The sequence below is a fragment of the Seriola dumerili genome, unplaced genomic scaffold (assembly GCF_002260705.1).
Source record: "Seriola dumerili isolate Sdu_G_001 unplaced genomic scaffold, Sdu_1.0 BDQW01001709.1, whole genome shotgun sequence".
NCBI lineage: Eukaryota > Metazoa > Chordata > Actinopteri > Carangiformes > Carangidae > Seriola > Seriola dumerili.
In genome coordinates this window covers 62181-87173 of record NW_019175964.1, presented here as the reverse complement: position 1 = coordinate 87173, position 24993 = coordinate 62181, and the positions used below count along the sequence as shown (strand labels likewise).

At 41.6% G+C, this 24993-nt stretch overlaps 2 protein-coding genes across 3 annotated transcripts; one reads left to right on the top strand and one right to left on the bottom strand.

The window, feature by feature from the left end:
• Window positions 1–6971: 6971 nt before the first annotated feature.
• Window positions 6972–12611, top strand: irf5 (interferon regulatory factor 5). Of its 2 annotated transcripts, none has more exons than XM_022768583.1 (8): window positions 6972–7162; window positions 7999–8185; window positions 8510–8535; window positions 8624–8651; window positions 8741–9127; window positions 9707–10090; window positions 10173–10291; window positions 10498–12611. In XM_022768583.1, exons 1-8 carry the CDS (start codon window positions 6989–6991, stop codon window positions 10684–10686), a joined length of 1494 nt encoding a protein of 497 aa, XP_022624304.1. In that variant the 5' UTR covers window positions 6972–6988; the 3' UTR covers window positions 10687–12611. The 2 variants fall into 2 exon arrangements, with proteins under 2 accessions (XP_022624304.1, XP_022624303.1); XM_022768582.1 differs by having other exon boundaries at window positions 9701–10090.
• A 1-nt stretch (window position 12612) lies between these two features.
• Window positions 12613–24234, bottom strand: tnpo3 (transportin 3). The gene is made up of 23 exons (XM_022768581.1): window positions 23998–24234; window positions 21438–21638; window positions 20875–20948; window positions 20442–20598; window positions 19288–19431; window positions 18995–19170; window positions 18768–18906; window positions 18520–18666; window positions 18262–18369; window positions 17937–18028; window positions 17681–17820; window positions 17200–17391; window positions 17027–17118; window positions 15821–15897; window positions 15663–15723; window positions 15382–15522; window positions 15176–15292; window positions 14937–15031; window positions 14675–14831; window positions 14355–14522; window positions 14152–14264; window positions 13321–13404; window positions 12613–13238 (listed from the first exon to the last, which is right to left on the bottom strand). The coding sequence occupies exons 1-22, from the start codon at window positions 24115–24117 to the stop codon at window positions 13344–13346; spliced, it is 2772 nt and encodes a 923-aa protein (XP_022624302.1). The 5' UTR covers window positions 24118–24234; the 3' UTR covers window positions 12613–13238; window positions 13321–13343.
• Window positions 24235–24993: the final 759 nt, after the last annotated feature.

Sequence of the window (24993 nt, the reverse complement as noted above, 5' to 3'; positions counted from 1 at the left end):
ACAGAGAGAGATTATACCTGTTCACCTGTTCACAGACAGAGATTAAACCTGTTATCAGAGAGATATTACACCTGTTCACAGAGAGAGATTATACCTGTTCACCTGTTCACAGACAGAGATTAAACCTGTTCACAGAGAGAGATTAAACCTGTTCACCTGTTCACAGAGATAGGAAGCACACCTGCAGCAGGTTCAGCCTGGTAAAAACATTAGTGACACTAGATTTAGACTGACTCCTGATTCACTGTTCACACTGAGACTGTAATCTGGATTAAACACGTTTGCATAAATGTTTATAACTCTGTGATTTACCGAGAAAATAATAATAATAATAATAATAATAATAATAATAATAATAATAATTATTATTATTATTATTATTATTATTATTATTATTATTATTATTTTCTCGGTAAATCACAGAGTTATAAACATTTATGCAAACGTGTTTAATCCAGATTACAGTCTCAGTGTGAACAGTGAATCAGGAGTCAGTCTAAATCTAGTGTCACTAATGTTTTTACCAGGCTGAACCTGCTGCAGGTGTGCTTCCTATCTCTGTGAACAGGTGAACAGGTTTAATCTCTCTCTGTGAACAGGTTTAATCTCTGTCTGTGAACAGGTGAACAGGTATAATCTCTCTCTGTGAACAGGTGTAATATCTCTCTGATAACAGGTTTAATCTCTGTCTGTGAACAGGTGAACAGGTATAATCTCTCTCTGTGAACAGGTGTAATATCTCTCTGATAACAGGTTTAATCTCTGTCTGTGAACAGGTGAACAGGTATAATCTCTCTCTGTTAACAGGTGTAACCTCTCTCTGTGAACAGGTTTAATATCTCTCTGTGAACAGGTATAATCTCTCTCTGTGAACAGGTTTAATCACTGTCTATGAACAGGTGAACAGGTGTAATCTCTCTCTGTGAACAGGTTTAATCACTGTCTATGAACAGGTGAACAGGTGTAATCTCTCTCTGTGAACAGGTTTAATCTCTCTCTGTGAACAGGTGTAATCTCTCTCTGTGAACAGGTTTAATCTCTCTCTGTGAACAGGTGAGCTCCAGCCGACCTGTTTTCTCTCTGGATGACTCTTCCTACAACACCAGAGCTTTCAGTCGTCACTGCGAGTCTTCTTCACAGTCAGAGAGTTTACATGGCCGACAGGGAGTCTACACCAGGAGATTCTCTCAGCTTCATCCTCCATCATCATCATCCTCCATCATCATCACTGATCCTCCTGCTCATCAAACACCAAGATGTCAGACTGATCTGCAGGTGTCAGAGTGTGGACCATCCAGGTGTTCACAGTGATGATCACTAGGGGACTCCTCGACCACATGAAAATGGCCCAATCAGAGGAGATGTTACTGGAACAGGATGATGGTCAGCAGCCAATCAGAGAGCAGAAAAAAGTAAATGAATGATGAAGAGCTAAGAGATGTGATGCTGACTTCCTGTTCCTGGACAGGAAGTGATGTTGACTTCCTGTCATGTTGACTTCTTGTTTGGAATGCCAGAAAAGATCGGCCGATTTTAATTAAAAATACGTGATGGGTAGACCGTGTGCTGTGTAGTGTAGCCCCGCCCCGGCCCAACAGGCACCAAATCAAAACATCATGTTGGTTGTGTGCAACTTTAACAAAGTGTATGAGAATGATATAACGTACGCCATCTGCAATGCATGACAAATATGATCATATCGGCCGATCTCACTCATAGATGATCCTATCGGGGGTAAAAAACATGATCGCGGCATCCCTACTTCCTGTCATGTTGACTTCCTGTCTGCTGTTGTTGATCAGTGTCTGATGATTACAAATAAAAACATTGATAATCTGTGAGGATCAGAGTCGTTTCTATTTTCCAGTTTGATTCTGATCAGATTTAAAAAGATAAAAACAGGTTTTGTATGTGAGTGTAAAATTGTGATCAGCTGTTTGTATGTGCTTCTGTCTTCTGAGGGCTAACAGTCAGGCTGCTAGCAGGAGTAAACATAAAATGGTGGATATATATGACTTTAATTTCTGTTGAAAAATCCCAAGAAAATTTCATCATGAATACTTTTGAGGCCCTAATATACTGTGACTTTATGCCTTACTATACTATGGCTTTTTTATGTCTTCCAATACTATGATTTCATGATTTCCTGCACTATAACCTTATGACTTTCTTTACTATGACTTAATGACTTAATATACTATGACATTTTTAATGCCTTACTATACTATATCCTTTTTATGTTTTACTAAACTGTCGTTTTTTTTATGCCTTACTATCTGACGTTTTTGACGTTTTTATGCCTTATCATATTATGACATTTTTATGCCTTTACATACTATGATGTTTTTTGATGTTTTTTATGTCTTACTATACTATGTTGTATTTATGACATTTTGATGGCTTTTTTTATAGCTTATACTATGTGGTTTTTATGACATTTTTTGACATTTTTTATGCCTTAATATATTATGAAGTTTTTTAATGCCTTACAATACTATGACATTGTTATGTTTTATGACTTGTCATGCCTTTCTGTCCTATGATATTTTTTATGCCTTACTATACTATGACTTTTTGTGTTTTTTAGGCCTTATTATACTCTGACATTTTTTTTAATGTTTTTTTACCTTTATATACTAAGAAGTATTTTGACGCTTTTTTGTCTAAGTACACTATGACATTTTTATGCCGTACTAAACTATGACTTTTTATGCCTTACCATACTATGACATTGTTATGCTTTACTACATTATGACTTTTTCTGCCTTTTGTTTGTTTGCCATGACTTTTTATGTCCAGGACTTTTTATACCTTATATACTATGATGTCTTCATGCCTTAATATACTATGACATTTTTTGCCTTATGATAGAATGACTTTTTAAGACTTCTTATGCCTGACTTTACTATGATGTTTCTATGAATTTTTATACCTTACTATACGATAACTTTTTATGACTTACTATAGTTTGACGTTTTTATAACATTTTATGTTTTATTATACGATGTCGTTTTAATGCCTTGTTATACTATGACGTTTTTTGGACTTTTTATACCTTACTATACCATGACGTTTCATGACTTTTTTTCCTTCACTTTACTATGTCGTATTTGTGACTTTTTATGCCTTGCTATACTATTACGTTTTTTAAGACTTCTTATGCCTGACTATACCATGATGTTTCTATGAATTTTTATACCTTACTATACGATGACTTTTTATGCCTCACTATACTATGACGTTTTATAGCTTTTTATTCCTTCCTATACTATGAAATTTTTATGAATTTTTATGCCTTACTATACTATGATGTTTTTATGACATTATATACCTTAATATAGTATGACGTTTTATGACTTATTATGCCTTACTATACTATGATGTTTTTATGACATTATATACCTTAATATAGTATGACGTTTTATGACTTATTATGCCTTACTATATTGTGATGTTTTTATGACTTTTTATGACCTTACTATACATGATTTTTTGTAGCATTTTTTACTAACTATACTGTGTTTTATGCATTACTATACTGTGCCTTTTTTTTTTTACTTTTTATACCTTAATATACTATGACTGTTATGTTCTATATTCAAAATGTTGTGTTTCTCCTTCTGGTGGGCATTTTGAGTTTTCTCCAGCTTCAAGGCTATAGGTTAAGTTTGTCATGTGATGCAGCCAGGTCAGCCAGTTTTTTCCTCTTCTCTTCAGAAAGTGCTAGTTTTGCCATGAGGTCTGCTTTGAGTTTTCTACCTGTATTTTGAAGCTGTGTCCATCCTTCAGTTTATTGCTTGTAAGTATCATTTGTTCATGTAAGAATCACATTTTACAACATTGTGTTTATGTATTTTAAGCTCTGTGTTACAAGCTAAAGCTAAAACTTTGTTTAATCTGCTGCTTACTGCTGCTACTTATTTGTTAGCTTCTTTATATTGCTGAGTCATGTTAATCTGTATCTGAGTGTAACGTGTCTTATGGTCAAGTGAATTTTATACATAATTTATGTTAGATAAAGGACGAATTTGTAGAGTTAGCAGGTGGCATTTGGCATTGTATCTTTTCTTTTTTGTTGACACACAGTAGATTTTATAACGTGTGCAACATACCATATTTTCGTTTATTTCAGTTTTACAAGTTGTAACTTGAAGAGCTGCAGACAACAGTAAAGAATATAAACTTTACTCCAGCTTCTGGGATTTCTTCAAGTTTTGTTCGCTACCTGTCGATTTGTGTACAGACACACACTGAGGGCAGGATAATGACTTTTCATAGCTTTTTATGCCTTACTAAACTATGTCGTTTTTATGCCTTACTATGCTATGATTTTTTTTATAGCCTTTTATACCTAAGTATACTATGGTTTATCCCATATGGTTTATGACTTTTTAAACCTTAATATACTATAACCTTTTATGACTTTTTATGCCTTACTATACTATGACTTTATGTGCTATACTATGACTTTTTATGCTTTACCCTACTATGATGTTTTTATGCCTTATTACGATGTTTTTATGACTTTTTATGCGTTACTATAGCATGACATTTTTTGATTTTTTTATTCTTAAGGATACTATGACATTTTTTATGCCTTATTACACTACGACTTTTTAGTTCTTATCATGCTATTACTTTTTATGCTTTATTTTACTTTGACTTATGACATATATGACATATTGGTCCCTATATCTAGAGTTAATTTACCATATATGTCATCTATAATAGGATATATTATTATGACATATGTCCATCGTCTGGATATATTAAGATATAAGTTTATAACACAAATGAAATACTCTTAGTAAAATGTAACTTTATTAAAACAACATACATATTAAATTCTATATGTTTGTGTATGATTTTCTTAATTTTTTTAAAATTAAATTTCACCACACATTTCTATCTTTTATATTTACATATATAATTAACATAGACTGACAGGCTTTGGGATGGATATATATTCATGTAACATATGTCTATGATATAAACTTATGATATACACAGACATACTAAATTACACGTTTCTATCAGCACCTTCTTGTCTTCTTCTTCTTCTCCAGAGCACATGTGCACACACACACCTGAGGACACACCTGAATAGGTAATAACCAACATCTTCAGCAACTTGAATGTGACACATCGACAGCGTCATGGCATCTTCATACATGAACATCAACACACACTCAACATGTTCATATTCACATACAAGAACACACCCTGTATGAAGAGGATATATATCATGTGTCTCCAGGTGTTCAGACCTCACCTCTCTCTGTACAGATGGAGCTTCACAGCAGTCAGGTGTTTGCTTCTCTCACAGTAAATAGTTGTTTTTGTAAATCACTGACTCCACCGACCTGAGATCAGTTCAGTCAGTCTGCAGCACTTCCTGCTGGTCACCACGTAAAACATCACGTAACATGCATCATGGTGTCTTGGAGGGGGGTTATATTTGTTCATGTTTATATTTGGTTATATAAGTTTACATTTATTTACATGTTTATATTTGTTTATATGTTTATATATGTTTACATGTTTGTATGTGTTTATATATGTTCATAGTTGTTTATATGTTCATATTTGTTCACATGTTAATATTTGTTGATATTTGTTTATATTTATTTCAAATTTTGTAAGCTAAAGTCTGTGCTGATGAACTCAGTGTAAACAACCGGTCAGGTTAGACACTGGTTTAATTAGTGTTAGTAATTAGTTAATTGTTCGTGTTTGTAGGTTACTCAGTCAACGTTATTGATCATTAGTCAATATTATTGATTATCTAAATCTTTTTCATTCTTAGTTTCCGTTAGTGGCGGAAGGAGGAAGGGAGGAACCTAAAGTAGACCGACTTCTGTAAAAACTCTTTCAGACTGTGAAGTCACGTGTAGAGGGACGTAACACACCGGAAACTATCTGATACACCTTCACAATAAATCACTGGCCACGCCTCCACCTTATTTTTCACGACCATTTCTTCCAGTTAGATGTTAGAGCTTGAATTAGGTCAAACCCACGCAGCAGTGACAGTAACTGGATCAATACAGATTTAAATCATGTGTTTGTTTAATAACTGACTTTGTCGTCGCATTTCTTCTTTTCATATTGGGCTTCTTCCTCCTCGAACATTCAGCCAATCACCGCACAGATTCCTGCTTCCTGTCTTTATAACTATTTGACAAAAACACATGACTTTATTCTAAAAATCAAACTACCATTAAAATAACCAACAAAGCTTTTATTTTGTTAGTAGTGAACTGTCGGACAGGAAGTAGTACTGATTGTGTCAGACCTGACTGTAGTCTGATACGGATCGCCGAGCCCCATCACGTTTCTCTTTTTCTTTTCTGGTTCTTTTCACTTTTCTGTCCGAGATTCTGTTTGTTTGTTTGTTTGTTTGTTTGTTCGTTTATTTGTTGATTTGTTAGTTAGTTAGTTTGTTTGTTCGTTGATGTCACCGTGACGCGGCAGAGGATTAAAGTCTGAACCCGCGAATGTTTGACGACTCACGAAACAGGACCAGGATCAGGTGAGTCCATCACTAAAATCACTACACACACACACACACACACACACACACACACACGCGCGCGCGCGCGCGCTCAGTTACTCTAATTAAACACAGATCAAGTTTCTCAGGACCACATAGATCCGGATTAGAGATCTGATCTGATGTGGTCTGTATTGATCTGAGGTCTTAGACCAGGACTATGACTCACTGACTTCCCAAAACTTTTAAGGAACAGAGACTGGTCACAGATCAGTGTGGATCTCTGAGGACCAGTTTTATAAAGTGAGGGATTTAATAATACTGAAGGTCACAGGACACCGTTACCATGGCAACACAGCCACAAATAAATTCATATTTCTCACATGTTTTATTCATGAAGCAGTGCAGTGATGTGTGCTGTGAGTTGAACCTGTTCTCCTGTTCACCCAGTGCTCCCAGCCCCCCCCCCACCCCCCTCCCGCCTAGGCTCTCACCATGAGCATCCAGCCTCGGAGGATCCGTCTGAAGCCCTGGCTTCTAGCTCAGGTGAACAGTGGCAGGTATCCTGGTCTACAGTGGCTCAGTCCAGACCACCGACTCTTCCAGATCCCCTGGAAACACGCTACACGCCACACGCCAACGTCCGATGAAGAGAACACCATTTTCAAGGTCTGAACATCACCACGATCAGCTGATTAAAACAACTGATCATTAATGTCATTAACAGTGTGACGCTGAAGCGGCCTGTTAATTGTTATTTAAGACAGAAGCCTTATTGATTATTAATTAGGACGCAGGGGATTCATCAATATTGTTCAGTGACTGAAAAATGAAAGAAGAGTCTGAGAGTGACGCAACAAACAGACGATTGACCATGACAACGATGATGGCCAAATATGATCATATATGATGTGTCAGGGTCCAGCTTGTTCAGGTTCAGTCGGCCCGGGTTCACTCGGTTCAGGTTCAGTCAGTCCAGGTTCACTCGGTCCAGGTCCAGCTGGTCTGGGCTCAGTCGGTCCAGGTTCAGTCAGTCCGGTTCCAGCTGGACCGGGTTCAGTTGTAGGAGACACATTTTTATCTGGATGATCAGCTTCAGCAATGAAAAATCAATAAAACAAGAAAATAAAATATGTTTTCATGAAAATAAATCATTGACACAGTTAATGAAAGTAAAGCTGCTCCTCAGTTTCATTTCAGTTTCTCAATAATGGCCATGTTGAACTTTACTGATGATGTCACTTCCTCTTTTCTGCTTCTGCTTTTATTTCCCTCAGTTTAAAATGGTTCCATTGAACCTTTAAGATGATTTTACGTGTCCACTTCTTTTTAGCTGGTATTTTTGTTTTACTTTGTCTTAAGATTGTTGAAATAAAACAACAGGACGCAGCTAGATCTGCTGCTGTTTTTTATAGTTTGTTACTTGAGTAAAATCACACTATTTACATTAAATATATGTATGTAAATCTATGCACATGCTGTAAACGCTGCTCTGTGTCTTCCAGGCATGGGCTCTGGAGACAGGAAAATACCAGGAAGGTGTGGATGAACCCGACCCAGCCAAGTGGAAAGCAAACCTTCGCTGTGCTCTGAACAAGAGCAGAGAGTTTCAGCTGAAGTATGACGGCACTAAAGAGACTCCGGTCCAACCGTACAAGATCTACGAGGTCTGCGAGCAGCTGGGGAACCCAGGTGATCCTTACTGTAACCATCTCATACCTGTGCAGGGGTGAACTTCCTGTTCTCAGTGAGTTTTTACTGTTCTGAGAAGAGTTAACTCAACTTCTACCACCAACTTATTCAGCGTCTTCTTTATCGTAACGTCATAACTCTTCATAAAAACTTGAAGATTCTGATCAAAACCAGAAACAAGAGGGAAGTTTAAACTTGAGCAACATTATATAACCAGTCAGCTGACTGTCCCAGTAAAGATTTTAAATGATAGAAATGAATGATCACACAAGATTGAACTACCGGCTGGGCTCCTGTTGAGTCTGACTGTGGTTTTTGTTTCAGACGGTGTCGATGAGGAGGAGGAGGAGGTGAGGAAGAAAAAGTGTAGGAATCTATAGTACAGCCTCTTCACATTTTATCACCTGACTGATGAAAACTTCCCTGTTTTATTCTCAGATGCCGAACCTGATGGACCTTACCATCAGTGAGTAAAACTTCCTGCAAGTCTCCATGGAAACAAGGTTGATGATTGATGATGTCATGATGCAATGTAATGATGTAATGTCTCTTCAGACCCCAGGATCAATGACCCCTCCTCCTTCAGCTCCTTCTCGGCTTGTTCAGAAGTGAAACAGTTCAGTCTATCTTCCAGTGGGACATTTCGACCTCCTCATGTGATCCCGATGCCCCTCCTCCCTGACAGAGTCCTCCCCATGACCTCTGACCTCCCCATGACCTCTGACCTTCAGGCTCGGGGTCAGATGGTGGATCAGGGGAGCTTCGTCCATCCTGCAGGACTCTCTAACGGGCTCCAGGACGTGAACTCTCTACCCCCCTCGGCTTCCTCTGCTGCCCCCGGGCCAGACCTAATGGAGTCCAGCAGCATGGGAGGCATTGAGACCCAGGGGGATCCTCAGAACCACCAACCCTGCAAGTATGATCTGCTGAGCAGCATCCCATGTGAGTGCAATCTCTAACCTTTGACCCTTAACCAGTGACCTCCCTAACCCTGTTTGGGTTTTAGTGATGATTTACATTCAAAAGATTTAGTCTCTATGCATCCAGTGAAGAGGTCTTCATGGGTCCACAAGGTTTTACTCCGCTGGCAGGATGTTCAGGTAACTGGTCTCCATCTTGAAGACAAAGGATGTGTCAGGTTAACATCAGGGTAACTTCAAGTTAACTTCAGGACTAACTTCAGGTTAACTTCAGGGTCTGTCTGGAGTTTCTCCTCCACAAACCCTAAGCTGCACTAAAGATCTTACTGATTTCTCTCTGTCTCTACAGTTAACTTCTATTTGCTTTGAGCTCAGAATAATCCAGCAACTCGCAGCAAAGCCTCTGAATCAGACATTCTGGTTGGCTCCCACTGGAGCCAATAGGGTTGTCTGACTCAGAAACGTGACACTAGTCGTCACCAACTTCATTTTTATTACAATTACATTTTTCACACTGAAAAATCTCAACAATCCAACGACAGTCCGTGTCTCGGTGTTGCTGTAGTAACAGTCTGCTCTCTCTCTCTTGCCGTAGTAACAGATCTGGACCTGAAGTTCCAGTACAGGGGCAGGACCATGGGCTCTCTGACTGTCAGTAACCCTCAGGGCTGCCGGCTGTACTATGGACACCTGGAACCAACACCGGAGCAGGTGGACTTGTTTGGACCCATCAACCTGCAGCAGGTCCTGTTCCCAGGTACGTCTGAGATCCAGAATCAGAAGCAGCGGTTTTACACCGAGGCCCTGCTGGATGTGATGGACAGAGGTCTGATCCTGGAGATCTGTGAACAAGACATCTATGCCGTCCGCCTCTGTCAGTGTAAGGTGTTCTGGTCTGGACCAGGTATGCCCGAACAGGGTCCACCGAATCCCATGGAGAGGGAAAAGAAGATCAAAGTGTTCAGCCTCAATGACTTCCTGCAAGGTAACGAGTTTGAATGCTCTGCTCTGAAGGTTTAGTTTCTCCACTTCTGAGCCTCATGTTCAAATAAATGTTCTGTCCTCAGGACTGATCCTGTTCCAGAAAGGTGAAGCTCCGAATCCTCCACCCTTTGAGATCTACTTCTGTTTTGGGGAGGACTGGCCCGACAAGAAACCCAAAGAGAAGAAACTCATCATGGTCCAGGTCAGCAGGCTGGTCTCCGAGTCTATCGAAAAGATTCATACTGCACATTTGAATGTGATCATTGGGGGGCACTAAACCAGTTTTGGGGATTGTGGAAAGCTTTGGGACAACTGTACCAAAGGTTTTGGTTGTTTTGACAAATTTCCTGCAGTAACATGGTTGTTGTAGTTGTGGTTATCCAGTTTTAACCTGGTTGCTGTCCTCAGGTGGTTCCTGTGGTGGCTCGGATCCTGACTGAGATGTTCTCTGGAGAACTCAGCTGGTCCACAGACAGCATCCGACTACAGATCTCAAATCCTGATGTGAAGGACCAGACAGTGGAGCAGTTTAAAGAGCTGCAGAGGCTCCTGCAGAGCCAACACATCCAGGGGCCCTGGACCCCCAACGTGTCCTGATCAAACGCATCCAGGGGATGATCATCAGCCCCAGAACGTGTAGAGGTTCCGGAGGACCTGAGACGAATAGTTAATCCACTTCCTGTCCAGAGTCCCTGTACTCTCCAGGTGTTTGTATTAACCTCTGAACTGGTCCTTTAATTAACCTTTCACACTGTGAAGTCCTGATGACTTCATGTCGATGCTGCTCTACAGCATCTGTTAAAGATTATTGATGATCGATCAAAACTGATCAGAACAAAGATTATTTCAAAGATACACTTTTCATCTGGTTTGTTTAACTGATATTGAGTTAAAAAAATGTTTCATCAGTTGATCTAAGCTCAGTTTTACAGGAAGTGAAACAGATGTTTCCTCTGTGTGAGCTAACACTGTTGAACTGAGTTATCCTCTGACATGTTCAGTGACCACCATTTTGTTTTACATTATGTAACTAAGTTCAGGATTTAAATAAACACCGCTGCAGTATTCTTTCAGACTGCACGAAGTTTTAATTGATTAACCAGGAAACAGGTCTTTACTGTGATCTGGTCCTCAGCACTCAGTCCAGATCCATCTCATTATTTGGTTCCACAGACAATCTGCAGAAAACATTTTTGTGCTCAGTGGATGAAGCTTTCAGATGTTAGTTACCTCCTGACTTTTCCTTCACGACAAGAAAGTAGAGCCGATCGATTAGCGATCGGGTCGATGAGTCGAACAATCAGATGTTAGTATTTTCAGTTTTCTTGTTTTCTGTCACAGTAACTGAATCTCTGGCTTTTGGACTGTTGGTCAGACAAACCAACATTTGAAGGCTAGAAACTGTGATAGCATTTGTCTCTATTTACTAACAATTTATAAACTAAATGACTGACAACAATTGGTTGATAAATCAATGAAAATGATCATTAGTTGCAGTTTCACAAGAAAGAGAGAACACAAGTGTCCTGAATGCCACATTTCTTCATTTACTGTTAATATTGCTGTTTTGACTTTAATGATTCCACAATTGTTTATGATCAAGACAAACTGTAAGAAAACATAAATCATCAGGATGTTTGTTCTGTAGTGAGGATGAAATCCACGTTTCTGTCTGGATCACTGACAACTTTAAAGTCGGGACAGGATGAAATGTTTCTGCTTTGGTTCGGTTTCTCAGGACGTGGTCTGGTCTCTCTGCTGGCCCAGGTCCAAGTATCAGGTGACCACAAACAAAAAAAACAGCTTGACCAGAACTCTTAGACGGGATCTCCGCAGGTAAAGATCAACACAAAGGACAGAGGTGAAATGATGACATCACATTACCTAGAGGGCAGCAGTGACATCACCTGTACAGATTCATCAGATGGTGTAAGATAACAAAGTGAAGACACCTGAACATATTGTGGTTCTTCAGTCTGCCTCTCTACATCTGATCTAATGATTGATTCTTGAATCGACGTCTGGATTTCATCTCCTTCTCACTTTGAGAAAATCTGGTTGACAACAGGAAATATGTAAAACAACCATCAGCTGGTTACCCTGGTAACATGGATATGTGAGGCCTAATGAATAAACTGGTGCTGGGACAAGCAGTCGAGCAGTAAAACCCCTTCCACACTAAACTGGAATAGTTTGGGTTTTGGACTGTTGGTCACCTTGAATATGTTTCATAGTTACTTTAGACTAAATAGAACTTAACAGAAAGACAAATCCCTGATACTGAATGACACCATCTTATAAACACTGAATGAAAACACTTGTAAACACTGTAATGAAATCTCACCTGTGTGATTTTCAGATGCCGTCTCCTAATTCTGATCCACCAAACCTGAAAAAGTGCCACTGTGAAAATCTGCAGTGTGTCTTTGTTCATCAGCCACAGGGGGGCAGTAATGAGTCAGGTGGCGCTCAGTGCACCCGCCCGTCTCACAGGGTTAACACATTAAAACACTGAACCATCACTTTGTTGTTTCAGCTGTTTTTTTTATTGTTTACAACAAGGCTACATCACCGATGATGTCATGGTGTCAGTCTCTCCGTCTCATTACCCAGAGTTCCCTCTGTCTCACTTTGTGGAAAAACAACTAAAATTCAACCAAAGTTAAAAAGGTCAAAGGTGACGCCAAATCCTCCAGCATTACGCCTCCTCAGGCAGCCGCTCAGCCAAAAGCATCATGGGAAATGTTTGGCTTTTTTTATGGCACGGACAATAAACATCACGACCAAAGTCCCAAAAATAAATCTTCTCTTAAAAACTGTTGACCAGGCACATCCTCTGATTTATCACTAGTGAAGATCCAATAGGACTGATCTGCATCAGTTCACTTTGTGAACTCCTCCCGGTCTTGACCCCGCCCACCTGACACCTGCTGCAGGTGAGCTCAGGTGAGCTCAGGGGTTGCGGGAGAGGACTCAGTCTGTCCAATCAGTCCTCACTCTGTCAGTCTTTCAGAGTGATTCGTCCCGTTTCACATTCAAAGTCCCTCCATCATCATCTTCATTTTCTCCATCTTCATCCCTTTGGATCCTCGTCTGCAGTCGCAGCTTTTTGCCGTCACCTCTGAATGTTGGTCAACAAAACATTTAACCTGAAGAGGGAAAGTTCAAGTTCAGTGCATGATGTTGATTCTCCTGGAAGAATAAAGTTACCTGTGTTGTATGATTAGTTACCTGGTGTTGTGTGAAGGTTGCAGCTATCGGAACAGTCTGGTGAACTCTCTGATGGCCCAACACACCTGTTTACACTCCTCAGCACTGAAGAGAAGAAACAACAGTTTGACAACAGGGCTACTGCTAGGCTAGTGGACTGTGAGAGACACTGTTACTATGACAGAGAGCCCGTCATGTGTGTCTTTCATGTGAAGTTTGTATTTCTGCAGGTGTTGCTATTTGATCAGTGTTAGAATTTATTGTTCGGTGAAAACAGCAGCAAAACATTAAACTCCAGCAGGTGTAAATATGTGGAAACTTACACCTGTCCAGGTTGAATCAGACGTTTGTCACTATAAAACTGTCAGATTAAAACATCCCCCTCCTGTAGTTCAGTGTGTTCAGGTAAACTCAGGTGTCACCTGATTTCAAGTCTAAACCCGCCATACGAACTCCAGTTTTACTGCATTCCACCTTCACATTGACGAGTCTCGACAGAAAGCTGTCATAAGCCTCAGGCTGCTGAAACGACCAATCAGCACACTTAGAAAACCAAGCAACACGTCCAATGCTGTTTGAAACGTCCTTCATGCCTCAGTCTCTCGTGACCCTGAATGCCTCACAATCTCCCCACGTGCCCCTGAATGCCTCACAGTCTCTCATGTCCCTGAATGCCTCACAATCTCCCCACATGTCCCTGAATGCCTCACGTCTCTCCATCTGAATGATCCCATGATCTCCTGTCCACTGGATCACCTGCTGGATCTTTGATTTGACTCATGTTGGAGATGAAGTCAAATGATTACAGGGTCAGTGAGACGTCGACTGCTGTTGTTGCTGCAGGTGACTCACCTGGTGACCTGCTTGTGGAAGTCAGTCAGCTGTTTGTGAGTGACGGTCACAGCTCCTCCTGTCGTCTCCTTTGGTAAACCTTTCAGAGCATTTTCTAACCAGCGACAGAACGTCTGAAATGACACACAGAGGTTACAGCACAGTCAGGAACCGCAGGTACACCTAACTGACACACCTGAGCAGGTGTTGATGTGTTTACTCACAGGTCTGTCAAACACCATGACCTCCCACAGCACCTCGGCCACGTCAGGCAGCGTGTATGGCGGGAGACAGAAACAACACGAGTGCATGAGCTGAGTGACGAGCTGCTGACCGTGCTGCTCCATGGCCTGACCAATCAGCTGCTTCCTCACCTCAAAGTCCTCCTCGTGCTGGAGTGAGACAGAGAGGTGAGAGGAGAGACAGACAAGAGACAGACAGACAGGTGAGAGACAGACATTAAACTGAGGTGCCTGATGAACAGACTCTTGAACCTGGTCTGTTCCTACAGTGTCAGTCTCTGTCTCTGTCCTGGTGGACTCACATCATTGGCGACCCCGGTATGGATCAGGTCTCGGACAAACTTCATGACGCTGCAGTTGGCGTCTCGGTGGTCCAATGAGGTGGCGGCGATCGCACACTGGATGATGTGAACGATGATGCTGCTGCTGAGTAAAGTGACAGGACTCCTCTGCACAAACCTGAGAACACATACAGGTAGACACAGGTGAGCCTCAGCAGGTGACCCTCAGCAGGTGACCCTCAGCAGGTAAACAGTATCTGTTCAGGTGACCCGGCTGACTCACCTGGTGGCCAGTCTGAACAGGTCGTCCACGGTGTCGGGATGATTCCTCAAACCGTTTGGTTGCTCCAGCAGCTGGAAAGTTGGCATACACAGAGCCTGGAGGAGGAAGAGGTCATCGTCGTCATCATCATCAACATCATACAGTCAGCCTGGATCACAGCTCAGCCAAAGTCTCTTGTTTGTGAGTGGGAGAGCAGGTGTGAACAGGTGAGTGTAGCTGGAGAGCAGGTGTATTATTACCTGTAACATGTCGAGTAGTCCCTGCCTACAGCCCTCCTCCATGCCGTACTCATCTACCAGGATGCTGCCCAGGTACAGGAAGCAGGAGTGTGGATACACCTGGTATACACTCACCATCTGATGACAACAAATATCCAATCAGGAAACACTTGAAATGGGAAAGGTCATTTAAGTGTTCATTAGGCACAGGTGCAGGTGTGTCTCACCTGAGTGACAAGTGGCTGCAGCAGGGAGGCCGAGCCTTTCCCAACACATCGAACAGCGAACCTGAGACAGCGACAGCATCGCTCCACGATCCTGTTATCAGCCTGATGAGTGTTCAGGGTGTCTGAGAGCACCGGCCAGATCTACAGGTGAGTCGCGGGACACAAATATGATCTACAGGTGAGTTATGGTTATTTATTAATAAAATACTTTTTATGTGTAAATATTAAAATGAGCCTTCCAGGTAAACCACATGTGAAACAGGTGAGACCAGGTGTTTTACCTCCTGGATGACTTTCTGACAGGGGTGAGTCTGTCCGTTCTCTACAATGGGGTTTGTGTGTCTGAGGAAAAACAAACAACACCTTTCACCTTCAGTGTCTGTTCATTTGAATCCAGTTTGAAAAATTTGACTACAGGTAAATGAACAGGTGAACTCACCTGAAGATAACAGCCAGTCTGTCGAGCCAGACGGTGGGATCAGCTGATTTACCATTTGTGGATTCTTCTGCCAGAAGCTGAAACAACATCAACATGAAACCTGGTTTTAGTTTCATCGTTTTCTCTTTTGTTGTTAACTAAACATACATCCTGAGTGTGAGCTAAACAACACCTGTCAACACCTGTTAACAAAACTACAGGTTGACTTTTCCTCAGTATATGCTTTTGATGTTTTCTGAAGCCTAGAAGGTATTAAAATAAAATACACAAGATTTCGGTGCTTGTATTCCTCTGACCGCTGTGGCCAGAGGAATTATAACATATTTCCATTTTGCAGTTTTTGCCCGTCTATGTTTGTCACTGTTTATTGTTTTCATTTAACATTACATTTTTATATGCGGGTCTGGAGAGAGAGAGAGAGCAAGAGGGAGAGAAAGAGCGAGAGAGAGAGAGAAGGAAGGAAGGAAAAACAAGAAGAATATACGATGAAGAGGTTTTGTTACTTCCTCAGGACCTGAGCGAGGGTGAGTCTGATGCTTTAGTGATGAGGAAAGTCACTGTCAGCTGGCACATCTGTCAGTATGTCCACTCCAAACTTTATTTTGTGAGTACAAACTAGATCTTGATTTTATAAATAAAAGGCCTATAGGCTATAAACAGTAACATCTAAAATCACACTCATTTTGAACGAATAAAGAATTATAATTCAGTCCAATAAATCTCAACTGTGCTGCCGGCTGCTGTCTGGTCCAGAACATAAGGCACGACAGACTGTGAGAGCTCGTAGGCTTCATCAGCTCCAGGTGGAACCATTGTAAAAAAAAAACTATGACTGCTGATAATAAACAATAACAAAAAATAACAATCAAATAAACCTCAGAGCGACATGAGAGCGCACACACCTTCTCCAGATGCAGGTGTGTGCCATAGGTGCCTCAGGCGGTGCCACACGGTCACTATTAGTCAATCGTTCTCTAACATAATCCCCCCCCCCACCCCCACCCCCAACACAACATTATATGAGGAAGGAGAAGTAATAACACTTATTTTATCCACTTCAACAGCTGCTTGTAAACCAAACAATGTAAATACATATGATAGTCTGGGAGACATTGTGGCGGCTTTAGGGGATGCTAGAATGCTGGCGGTCCTAGTGTTAACACACACACACATTAACACATTAAAACAGGTGAACAGGTGACTCACCTTCTTAAGAGCAATGACTTGAACAGCACAGAGATCACTGAGACATTCTGCAATCTTCTCCAGAGGAAGACGAGCCAGGACCAGAGCTGTACCTGCACAGGTTAAGCAAACAGGTGAGAACATAGCAACAAGTGTACTGACCTGATGATGTCACTACAGTTGTACCGATTTACCTTTGAGTAGTCCTACGGCGGCCTCTGTGGACAGGGCGAAGGAGTCGAGTGAGCGAGCGATATCCAGCAGACCCTGGAAGTGTTGAGCCATGTGATCTCTGCAGACTGAGCAGATGTTGTGGATCGCCTTCGCTGCTGCTGAGGCCAGAGGTTTCTCTCTGAGACCCTTCATCAGGTAGTTCAACACAGGGTCTGACAGGAAGTACACAGTTCATCAAAATAAAAGTCAGACAGAGGTTTCTCTCTGAGACCCTTCATCAGGCAGTTCAACACGGGGTCTGACAAGAAATAGACAGTAAAACTTAACTTCCATTGGACCTGTACAGGTGTTTGACTTACCTGTCTACCTGAGGTGTATCCTGACTATCTGTTAATATTTTGTTGGTTAAATCTTAGAGGAAAAAAGCGGCAAATTTTCGTCTTTCGTCTTTCTCATTAGATCAGACCATCTAACAGTTATTTTTCAGACGTAGCTTCCTACCGAGGAATCTTGGGTTTCTGTCGACAACCTCACTCATCTCTCCGACCAGCTCGATGCTTGTATATCGAACCGCCATGTGGACACTTTCAGGGAGTAACACCACCTGCTGCAACACCTCCGACAGTGTTGGGTTGTTCTCTCTGGATTAAACACAGTCAGAACAACAACATGTTAGTCTGACAATAACTGGTGTCTTTAAATCTGAAAGTATTCAACAGTCCAGGTTCTGTTTCCTGTTGTTCCCTCAGATACTCACGGATCAACACTTTTTGCAATCGCAGCCATGATAAAGAGAACGGCCTCCGTCACCTCCCAGGGAGGGTTCCCCTCTTTTAACGTGGAATATAACTGAGAACAAAAAGAGAAGTGTAAGAACAACCAGAACATCTTTCAACATAGAAACAGAGAATGGAATTTAACGTGGAAACAGAGAACATCTATAACATGTAGTATAAGTGAGAACAGAGAACATCTTTCAACATAGAAACATGAGATCATCTTTAATGTGGAACAGAGTAAAAATTGTCCATCGTCATATTTAAACAGAACACGCCTTTGTGAGAATTGTAGGTTGACGTTACCTGAGAGAAACACTCCATGGATCCAACAAGAAAAATGACATCTTTAACGAGGTCAGACACCCTCATCCTGAACTCTCCGAAGTCATCGGTATCCTCTGGGATTCCCTCCTGTCGGGTCAAAAGGTCAGGCCTTTGGTTTACATGTAACCCTAACTCTTTCATAAATACAACCATATTATTAAACAAACATATTAAAGGTCAGGTTCAGGACTTAATAAGTCAGAGGTGGTTCTGTGTAAACCTGATCAGGGTTCTTACGTGGTCTGGATCGAGCTGACAGTGTCGAGCCAAACAGTGCAGAAGTCTCTGGATGTACGGTCTGAAGATTGTGTGCAACGCTGCATCGTTGATTTTATACAGATGTTCTCCAAGACGGTACCAGAAGTTAAAGGAAATTTCCACCACCTGGATCACAGAGACCAGAACAGGGACCAGGTTCACACTTTAAACAAACTAAGAAAGCATGTTGTGGGGTACTGTCATCGGTGTTGTGGTCATCTTCGTACCTCATACTGTGGGTGTCCTGCACAGATCAGCAGCAGCTCCAGTGTCCTCAGGTCTCCCATACCCTGACCTGGACTCCTGACTGTCGTCTCTAAAAATGTCTCACAGAGTTCGGTGAAGATCCTGCAGTAGTTGAGCACTCTACGAACAGACATCAGACAGAAATGTGACTGATCACACTGACAGTCCTGAACAACACAATCAGAACCAGTTTCCTGCATGTCCTCACTTGTCGAGGTCTTCTCGGGCCACAGCCATGTGATAGGCCGTCTCCAGCGTTAGGACGCCCTGGAAGAGCTGTAGAGCCAACGCCATGTTGGTCTCCACGTTTTCTATGGCGTAGAGGGCCGAGCAGACGCAGTCCGACGCCGCCTCATGGAGGTTGGTGGACGTTTCATCCCTCTGCTGCGGAGACATCAGGAAACATCAGCAGCTCATTCAACACAAACATACACCAGGTCTGTTTTTACTCCAGTGTTTTACACGATGAAGTAGACATCCTTTAGAAACAGTGACTCTCACCAGGACTTGGAAGAGGACCATGAGCAGCTGGTTACTGGCCATGAAGTTACTGTCCAGGACTCCCAGGTTGAACCAGCTACCCAGACAGCGAAACACTTTGATGAGCATCTTCTCATCATTACCCGTCTTCTCCACACACGTCGTCTGAAATCCAAAAGAAACACATCTTGATGACACGTTGTTTGTCATCATGCCATCATATTGTCATATCTTCTCTGAAGGTTATAGATCTGAATGAATGAGTGAATTTATTAGTAAAACATACTGATGTAAATCCAACATGTCAGACTTTGTCATACTTTGTCTTTTCACGAACAACCGTAGCCACACAACAGAGGTCATCAACTCAGTGACTCAACCCAGGTTTCACATTAAACGGGCGGAGTTTGCAGCATGTGACCAAACGCCAACATGGACAAGTGCACAGACAGCGACATATTTTACAAACTAAGAGAAAATACAACATTAGACAAATGTTTAGAACTTAACACATGATCCAGTCTGAAGGTGTGTTAACAGACTTACAATATTACTGCTCATCATTAGGGCTCAAGCAGATCTGACTATCATTACATTTAAGTATTAAATTAATTATTAAATTCATTTAAAAAACAGTGTTGTATTTTAACAGACTGAACAGTGATGACTGTAGCTGCTAATGATGCGAGCGCTCGGCTTACATTATGAGCTGTCGCTCCATTAGCTTTAACATGCTAACATTAGTGTTAGCTTAAACAAGCTAATTATACCTTCTGTGAACGTTGTGTGTGGAGCGCTGCTACAACAGATGTTACAGTTCACACACAGTAACATTTCATGAACATGTTGACGTCAGACTAGAAGAGTTGTAGTGTTGTTATACGGCTCTCTTCAGTCCTGGAAGAATCACACCTCCAGTAGCTACAGCGTCTACAGCTCCTTCAGCAACATCAATGGTTTCCTCAGCATCTACAACATCTAGCCCTAACCCTTTGACCAAAATCTCATCAGTTCATCTTTGAGTCCGAGTGAATGTTTGTGCTGAAGAAATTCCCTCAGAGTTACTGAGATATCATGAGAATGCAGATGAGGCACAACTCTGTTACCAAGCAGCGGGACCTCATGTCATGTGAATAAAGCTGAATACTAAATATGAAACAGAGAGTGAAACAGACCAGCAGAGTGACCACGGTACTGGAGTAATAAGCCAGATCCTCGATGATCTCTGTCCTCCGATTGGCTCCAATTCGTAGAGATCTGCTATGAACTTCCTCAGGCAGCACAGTGAGGATCTCTACCAGGAAGGGCATCGAGCTGATGTCATTATTGTACCTGAGAGGAGGGGGAGACACGGACAGGTGAATCAGAATATCAGAGGATATATCTGCAGGTGTGACTGTGAAATATCCTGCAGGTGGTAAACACACCTGACTGCAGTGTTAACGTCTGTTTTCATTCTGCCTGCAGTGAAATTATAACTAATATTTGATATTTGAATTTCCTGTCTGCAGTCAGCACTGTGAGTGTTTCTTATACACTGATTTATTTAATCATGTTGATTTTCTATCTTATACAAGAGAGATCCCGAGTGATGCTGTGAATTCTTACTTTTCTATGAGTGTGTGAACACATCCTTTCCATGAGGCCATCTGAAGAGCGAGATCTGCAATTGCTAAAGCCAGCTGACAGAAAAGAGAGAAATAGGTTAATGACGATGCAGATAAATTCAGGATGTCACTATGACTCTTTAATCAATAATAATAATCAATAAGATCAACAACAAACACACCGACATACTCCTGAACTCATCAGTTTTTTACCAAATTTAATCAAGTCAGAACAGAGTCAGAGAAAGAGGTTGGTTAGTTAATGTTGTTTTAACATCAGGAAGTTGCTGATGATGAAACAGTCACAGAGACACAGATATACTTTTTACTGGAACCAACCATGCGTCAGGTAATTTTTACATAACGGTAAGGTAACGTTTACATGACGGTTAGGTAATGTGTATCTGGTGAATCTGGTTCTGTTTGAGGTTCCTCTTCAGTCTGACACCACAGAGATTCACAAGGTTCTCCATAGTTCTGGTTAGAACCAGGTCCCAGGTGGTTCAAAGGGTTTATCACCGACTCTGATAAAAGAACAGGTGCTCAGCAGGTGATCAGTTTTACCTGTGTGACGATAATGGGGGACAGGTCTTTGAGGTTCTGGATGTGGGTCAGCAGAGAGTCTCGCAGTGCATTGTGGGTCTCAGGTGGAAGCTCGTAGAAGGAGGTCTGGATCTTCATCTTCATGGTCTGAGCAGCAAAATAACACGACTCCACGTCCTGTTTGAGCTGCAGCAGCTGGTCTGAGATCTCCCACGCATACATCTGAGGGACAGAACAGGAAGTGATGTCATTACACCTGTGTACACCTGAGCAGCTGGTCAGAGATGGTCACTTTGAAAAGCTGCACCAACTGTAGTTTACTGTGCTACATCACTGAGATAAGTATCATCTTAGGTGTGAGACATTAAAACACTAAATGACCCTGATCCAGACTCTGTGTATCCCAGTGTTTCAAAAGGAGACCAGGTCTTAACATCATAACGACCAGCTCAGACCTAGACCCCCCTCACATCATAAAGGACAGGTCAGACTTGGACCTGAACCTGAGTCTTAGTCTGAATCCGAAGGACCCGACACAATCCCGCACAGTTGAGATCTGGACTACAATGATCCAGATTTAAGCTGACAGAGATCAGGTCTGTGGTCGATAAGTCTTTTTTTCTTCTGAAGGTTCAGACTGAGTGAAATGAGCTCAAGTATCTGAGCGGCAGCCATGATAAAAGCTGAGGACAGGAGCTTCAATGCTTCCTAACCTATCTCCTTTAGAAGAGGACACATTGGAGTTTCCTTTACCAAAGGAAAGGAGAAATACTGTCCCACAATTCCTTGCTGCAGCACTATTTAAAGCGCCGCACCATTGTAGTTTTACCACAGCAGAGCCACATAAATGTAGAAACAACAGAGCAGCTGTTTTATGTTTGTGACACGACCCAGAACTGATGGAAATCCAAAATACAAGTCATAAATGTTGTTTCACTAAATCCCTGCAGTGTGTGAATACCTAAACATGAATTTTCTCGTCTTACCAATTGTATAGAAATGTCAGGACACTTATGTCTGAATATAATTTATTGTGATCTCTTGCTCAGTTCCTTATCTTTGTTTAGTTATTAGTTTAATGGCTCAACTTTCTCTATTTGTATATTCCTTTCATGTTTTCTTCAATATATCAATCCTGTTTGTTTTGTTTTTTTCTAATTAGGAAAAAAGGATTTATCGTCCAAGTGTTATTAATAAAGTTAGTTAAAAAAAAAAAAGCTTAGTGTAAGTGCAGTCTGATTCTCTCCGCACCGCGATTATCTTCTTCTAAGTCCTGATGAATTCTCCTTCACATCTTTCCTCATGATGTTTTCCATCGAGCCCAGGTCTCTGATCATGAAAAACCTCAATTTAGTGATCTGGTTTGATCTCTGGTCTGGTCTACATGAATGAGACCAGTCTCCAGTGAGCCGGTTCAGTAACTGACTTGTCTACCTACTAACTAACTAACTGACAGAACACTGATGTGTTTCTATAGAGATAAAACTGTTACAGGTAACTCATGTCCTGTTGGCAGTCACCTGTGCGATGACTGTCACCTGTGCAGGTTCACCAAAGTCAAACAGACCGAAGTAGATTCTTGATGTCAACAGTCTATATGTCAGTCATGATGCTTGAAAACATTCAGATCACAGTGTTTTGTAATGATCTGTCTGTCAGAGTCAGGACCAGGACCAGACTGCTGGTTCAGGTCCTGTTTATAATAAATTGGACTACAACAGTGAATATAAAGTGAACTTTCACTCAACAGAAACACAGTATGAAACAGGAATAAAGTACCGCAGTGTGAAGACATCACCTTCGATTTCTACATCCTCTCATCTAAAACCTGATCCTGGTCTGAGTGTTAGCCACGCCCTGTGATAGACACACTAACGTCAGCGTCACTATAACATTTAGACCTGCATGACTATACTTTATTCTTCATGACCCGACATAGTATGAAACTCTGAATCACTGTCTCTTTAATCTCACAGTATCTGACTGGAACCGACGGTTTAATCATCCGTGTTTCAAAGTGTTGAATTTTGAATGGAGTTCGGCGGAGGCCCGCCCTGCCCGTTAAGCACAGATAAACAGGAACCAGTGGTCACCGATTTCAACTAGAATGACTAGTTACACGAAGTAAGCGACTAAACTTTGCCGTAACAGTGATATTAGCCATGCTAGCATGCTAACAGAGTTAGCACTGTGCAGCAGCCAGGGCCTGCTGAACCCCTCTGAGACTTAAACACAGAATCTCAGTCTGAAACGGAAGCATTTAATTCTTCGGACAGAACAACAATCTGTGATTAACACTACAGTGACTACGTTGAACTTATTACCTGACAGCAGACAGCCAATGAAGCTACCACACAGCTAACAGCTTGTGTTTTCATCCATTCATTTAGCTAGCTTAGCTTAGCTGTGATGCTAACGGGATCCTGCGGCTCCTCTGAGACTGCGCACTTCAGTTCACCTGGTCTTTTTAAAGCAAGTAAACTGTTAAGACCCGGTCCAGGCAGGCAACACTAAAACCCCCTCAGACGCCTCAGTCCTCCACCCCGCTGCTCCGGTTCCCCGGCCTCTCCCATTTTCTTACCGATCTCTGGAGCTCTCCAAGCCACACCGAGGCTCGCTCCTTCCCGGCCGGGTCCGGGTCGTGGTACAGGGCTTGGACCGCCTGGTAGACCAGGGCCAGGCTCGGTTTGCCCCCCTCCATAACTCGGGTCAGAAGCAGGGATCTGGTAAGGCAGAATTTTATCCAACACGACGGATCCGAAAGAGTCCTAAACGGTCTGAGCGCCGACCGCCATCTCGCACAAGCTTCCCGCGTGCAACCGCGACCCTGTCCCGACTGGAAACACAGGCAAGACGATCAGTTCCGCTCTGTCATGCCAAGAGGACTTCACTCAGAACTCCAATCAAAATATGTTAAATTTAACACGGCTGTGGACAAAAACAATGAAATACATTCAGTTCAAATTAAAATGTTATATGACCATGTTAAAGGACAAATACAACAAGGTCGATTTCAAAGAATCTTTAAGTTTATCTTACTCTTATGGGTATATACAGTATACAGAAATCCATTAAAAAGGAACTCATTTTGTAAACAGTAATAAATAAAGCAAATCTCATTCAAACCTCACACTCTATATCTGCTCAGACCCTGCCATCCTTTTTACTGCTGCACAAGTTGTGCAGTGTTTTGGATCTGAGGTGCTGTATTATGTCAACACTAATTAATCATATTATAGTTTTATATTAGCAGAAGGCAATTGAAACAAAACTGAAGAGTGTTTATCATTTAATTTATAAAGTGATAATTCTACAACACACAACCGATTTAAGGAAACATGAAATGATAAAATTATGTATTTTTTTCCTTCCTGTGACACTTTGCAACATTTTATCAGGTCAGTCCAATAACACAAAAACAGACACTGTCCACAGTGAAGTGATGACCTGTGATGAGTCACCAATAACATGTTAAAACAACTGTATATTAATTATCTATAAATTAAAAAGTGACTATTTTAATTCAAATGAAGGTTTGAACCTTTAGTTGTCAAATGAATCACAAGTTCGGTTAATC

What these genes read in the sequence shown, in the direction of transcription:
- irf5 (XM_022768582.1), top strand. Translation starts at nt 6,989, where the DNA reads ATGAGCATCCAGCCTCGGAGGATCCGTCTGAAGCCCTGGCTTCTAGCT. An exon ending in CGAGCAGCTGGGGAACCCAG is followed by an intron (nt 8,186 to 8,509) that starts GTGATCCTTACT and finishes TTTTTGTTTCAG; the next exon opens with ACGGTGTCGATGAGGAGGAG. An exon ending in CCTGATGGACCTTACCATCA is followed by an intron (nt 8,652 to 8,740) that starts GTGAGTAAAACT and finishes ATGTCTCTTCAG; the next exon opens with ACCCCAGGATCAATGACCCC.
- tnpo3 (XM_022768581.1), bottom strand. Translation starts at nt 24,117, where the DNA reads ATGGAGGGGGGCAAACCGAGCCTGGCCCTGGTCTACCAGGCGGTCCAA. An exon ending in TTGGAGAGCTCCAGAGATCG is followed by an intron (nt 21,639 to 23,997) that starts GTAAGAAAATGG and finishes TCTGTCCCTCAG; the next exon opens with ATGTATGCGTGGGAGATCTC. An exon ending in GCCCGAGAAGACCTCGACAA is followed by an intron (nt 18,907 to 18,994) that starts GTGAGGACATGC and finishes GTCTGTTCGTAG; the next exon opens with AGTGCTCAACTACTGCAGGA.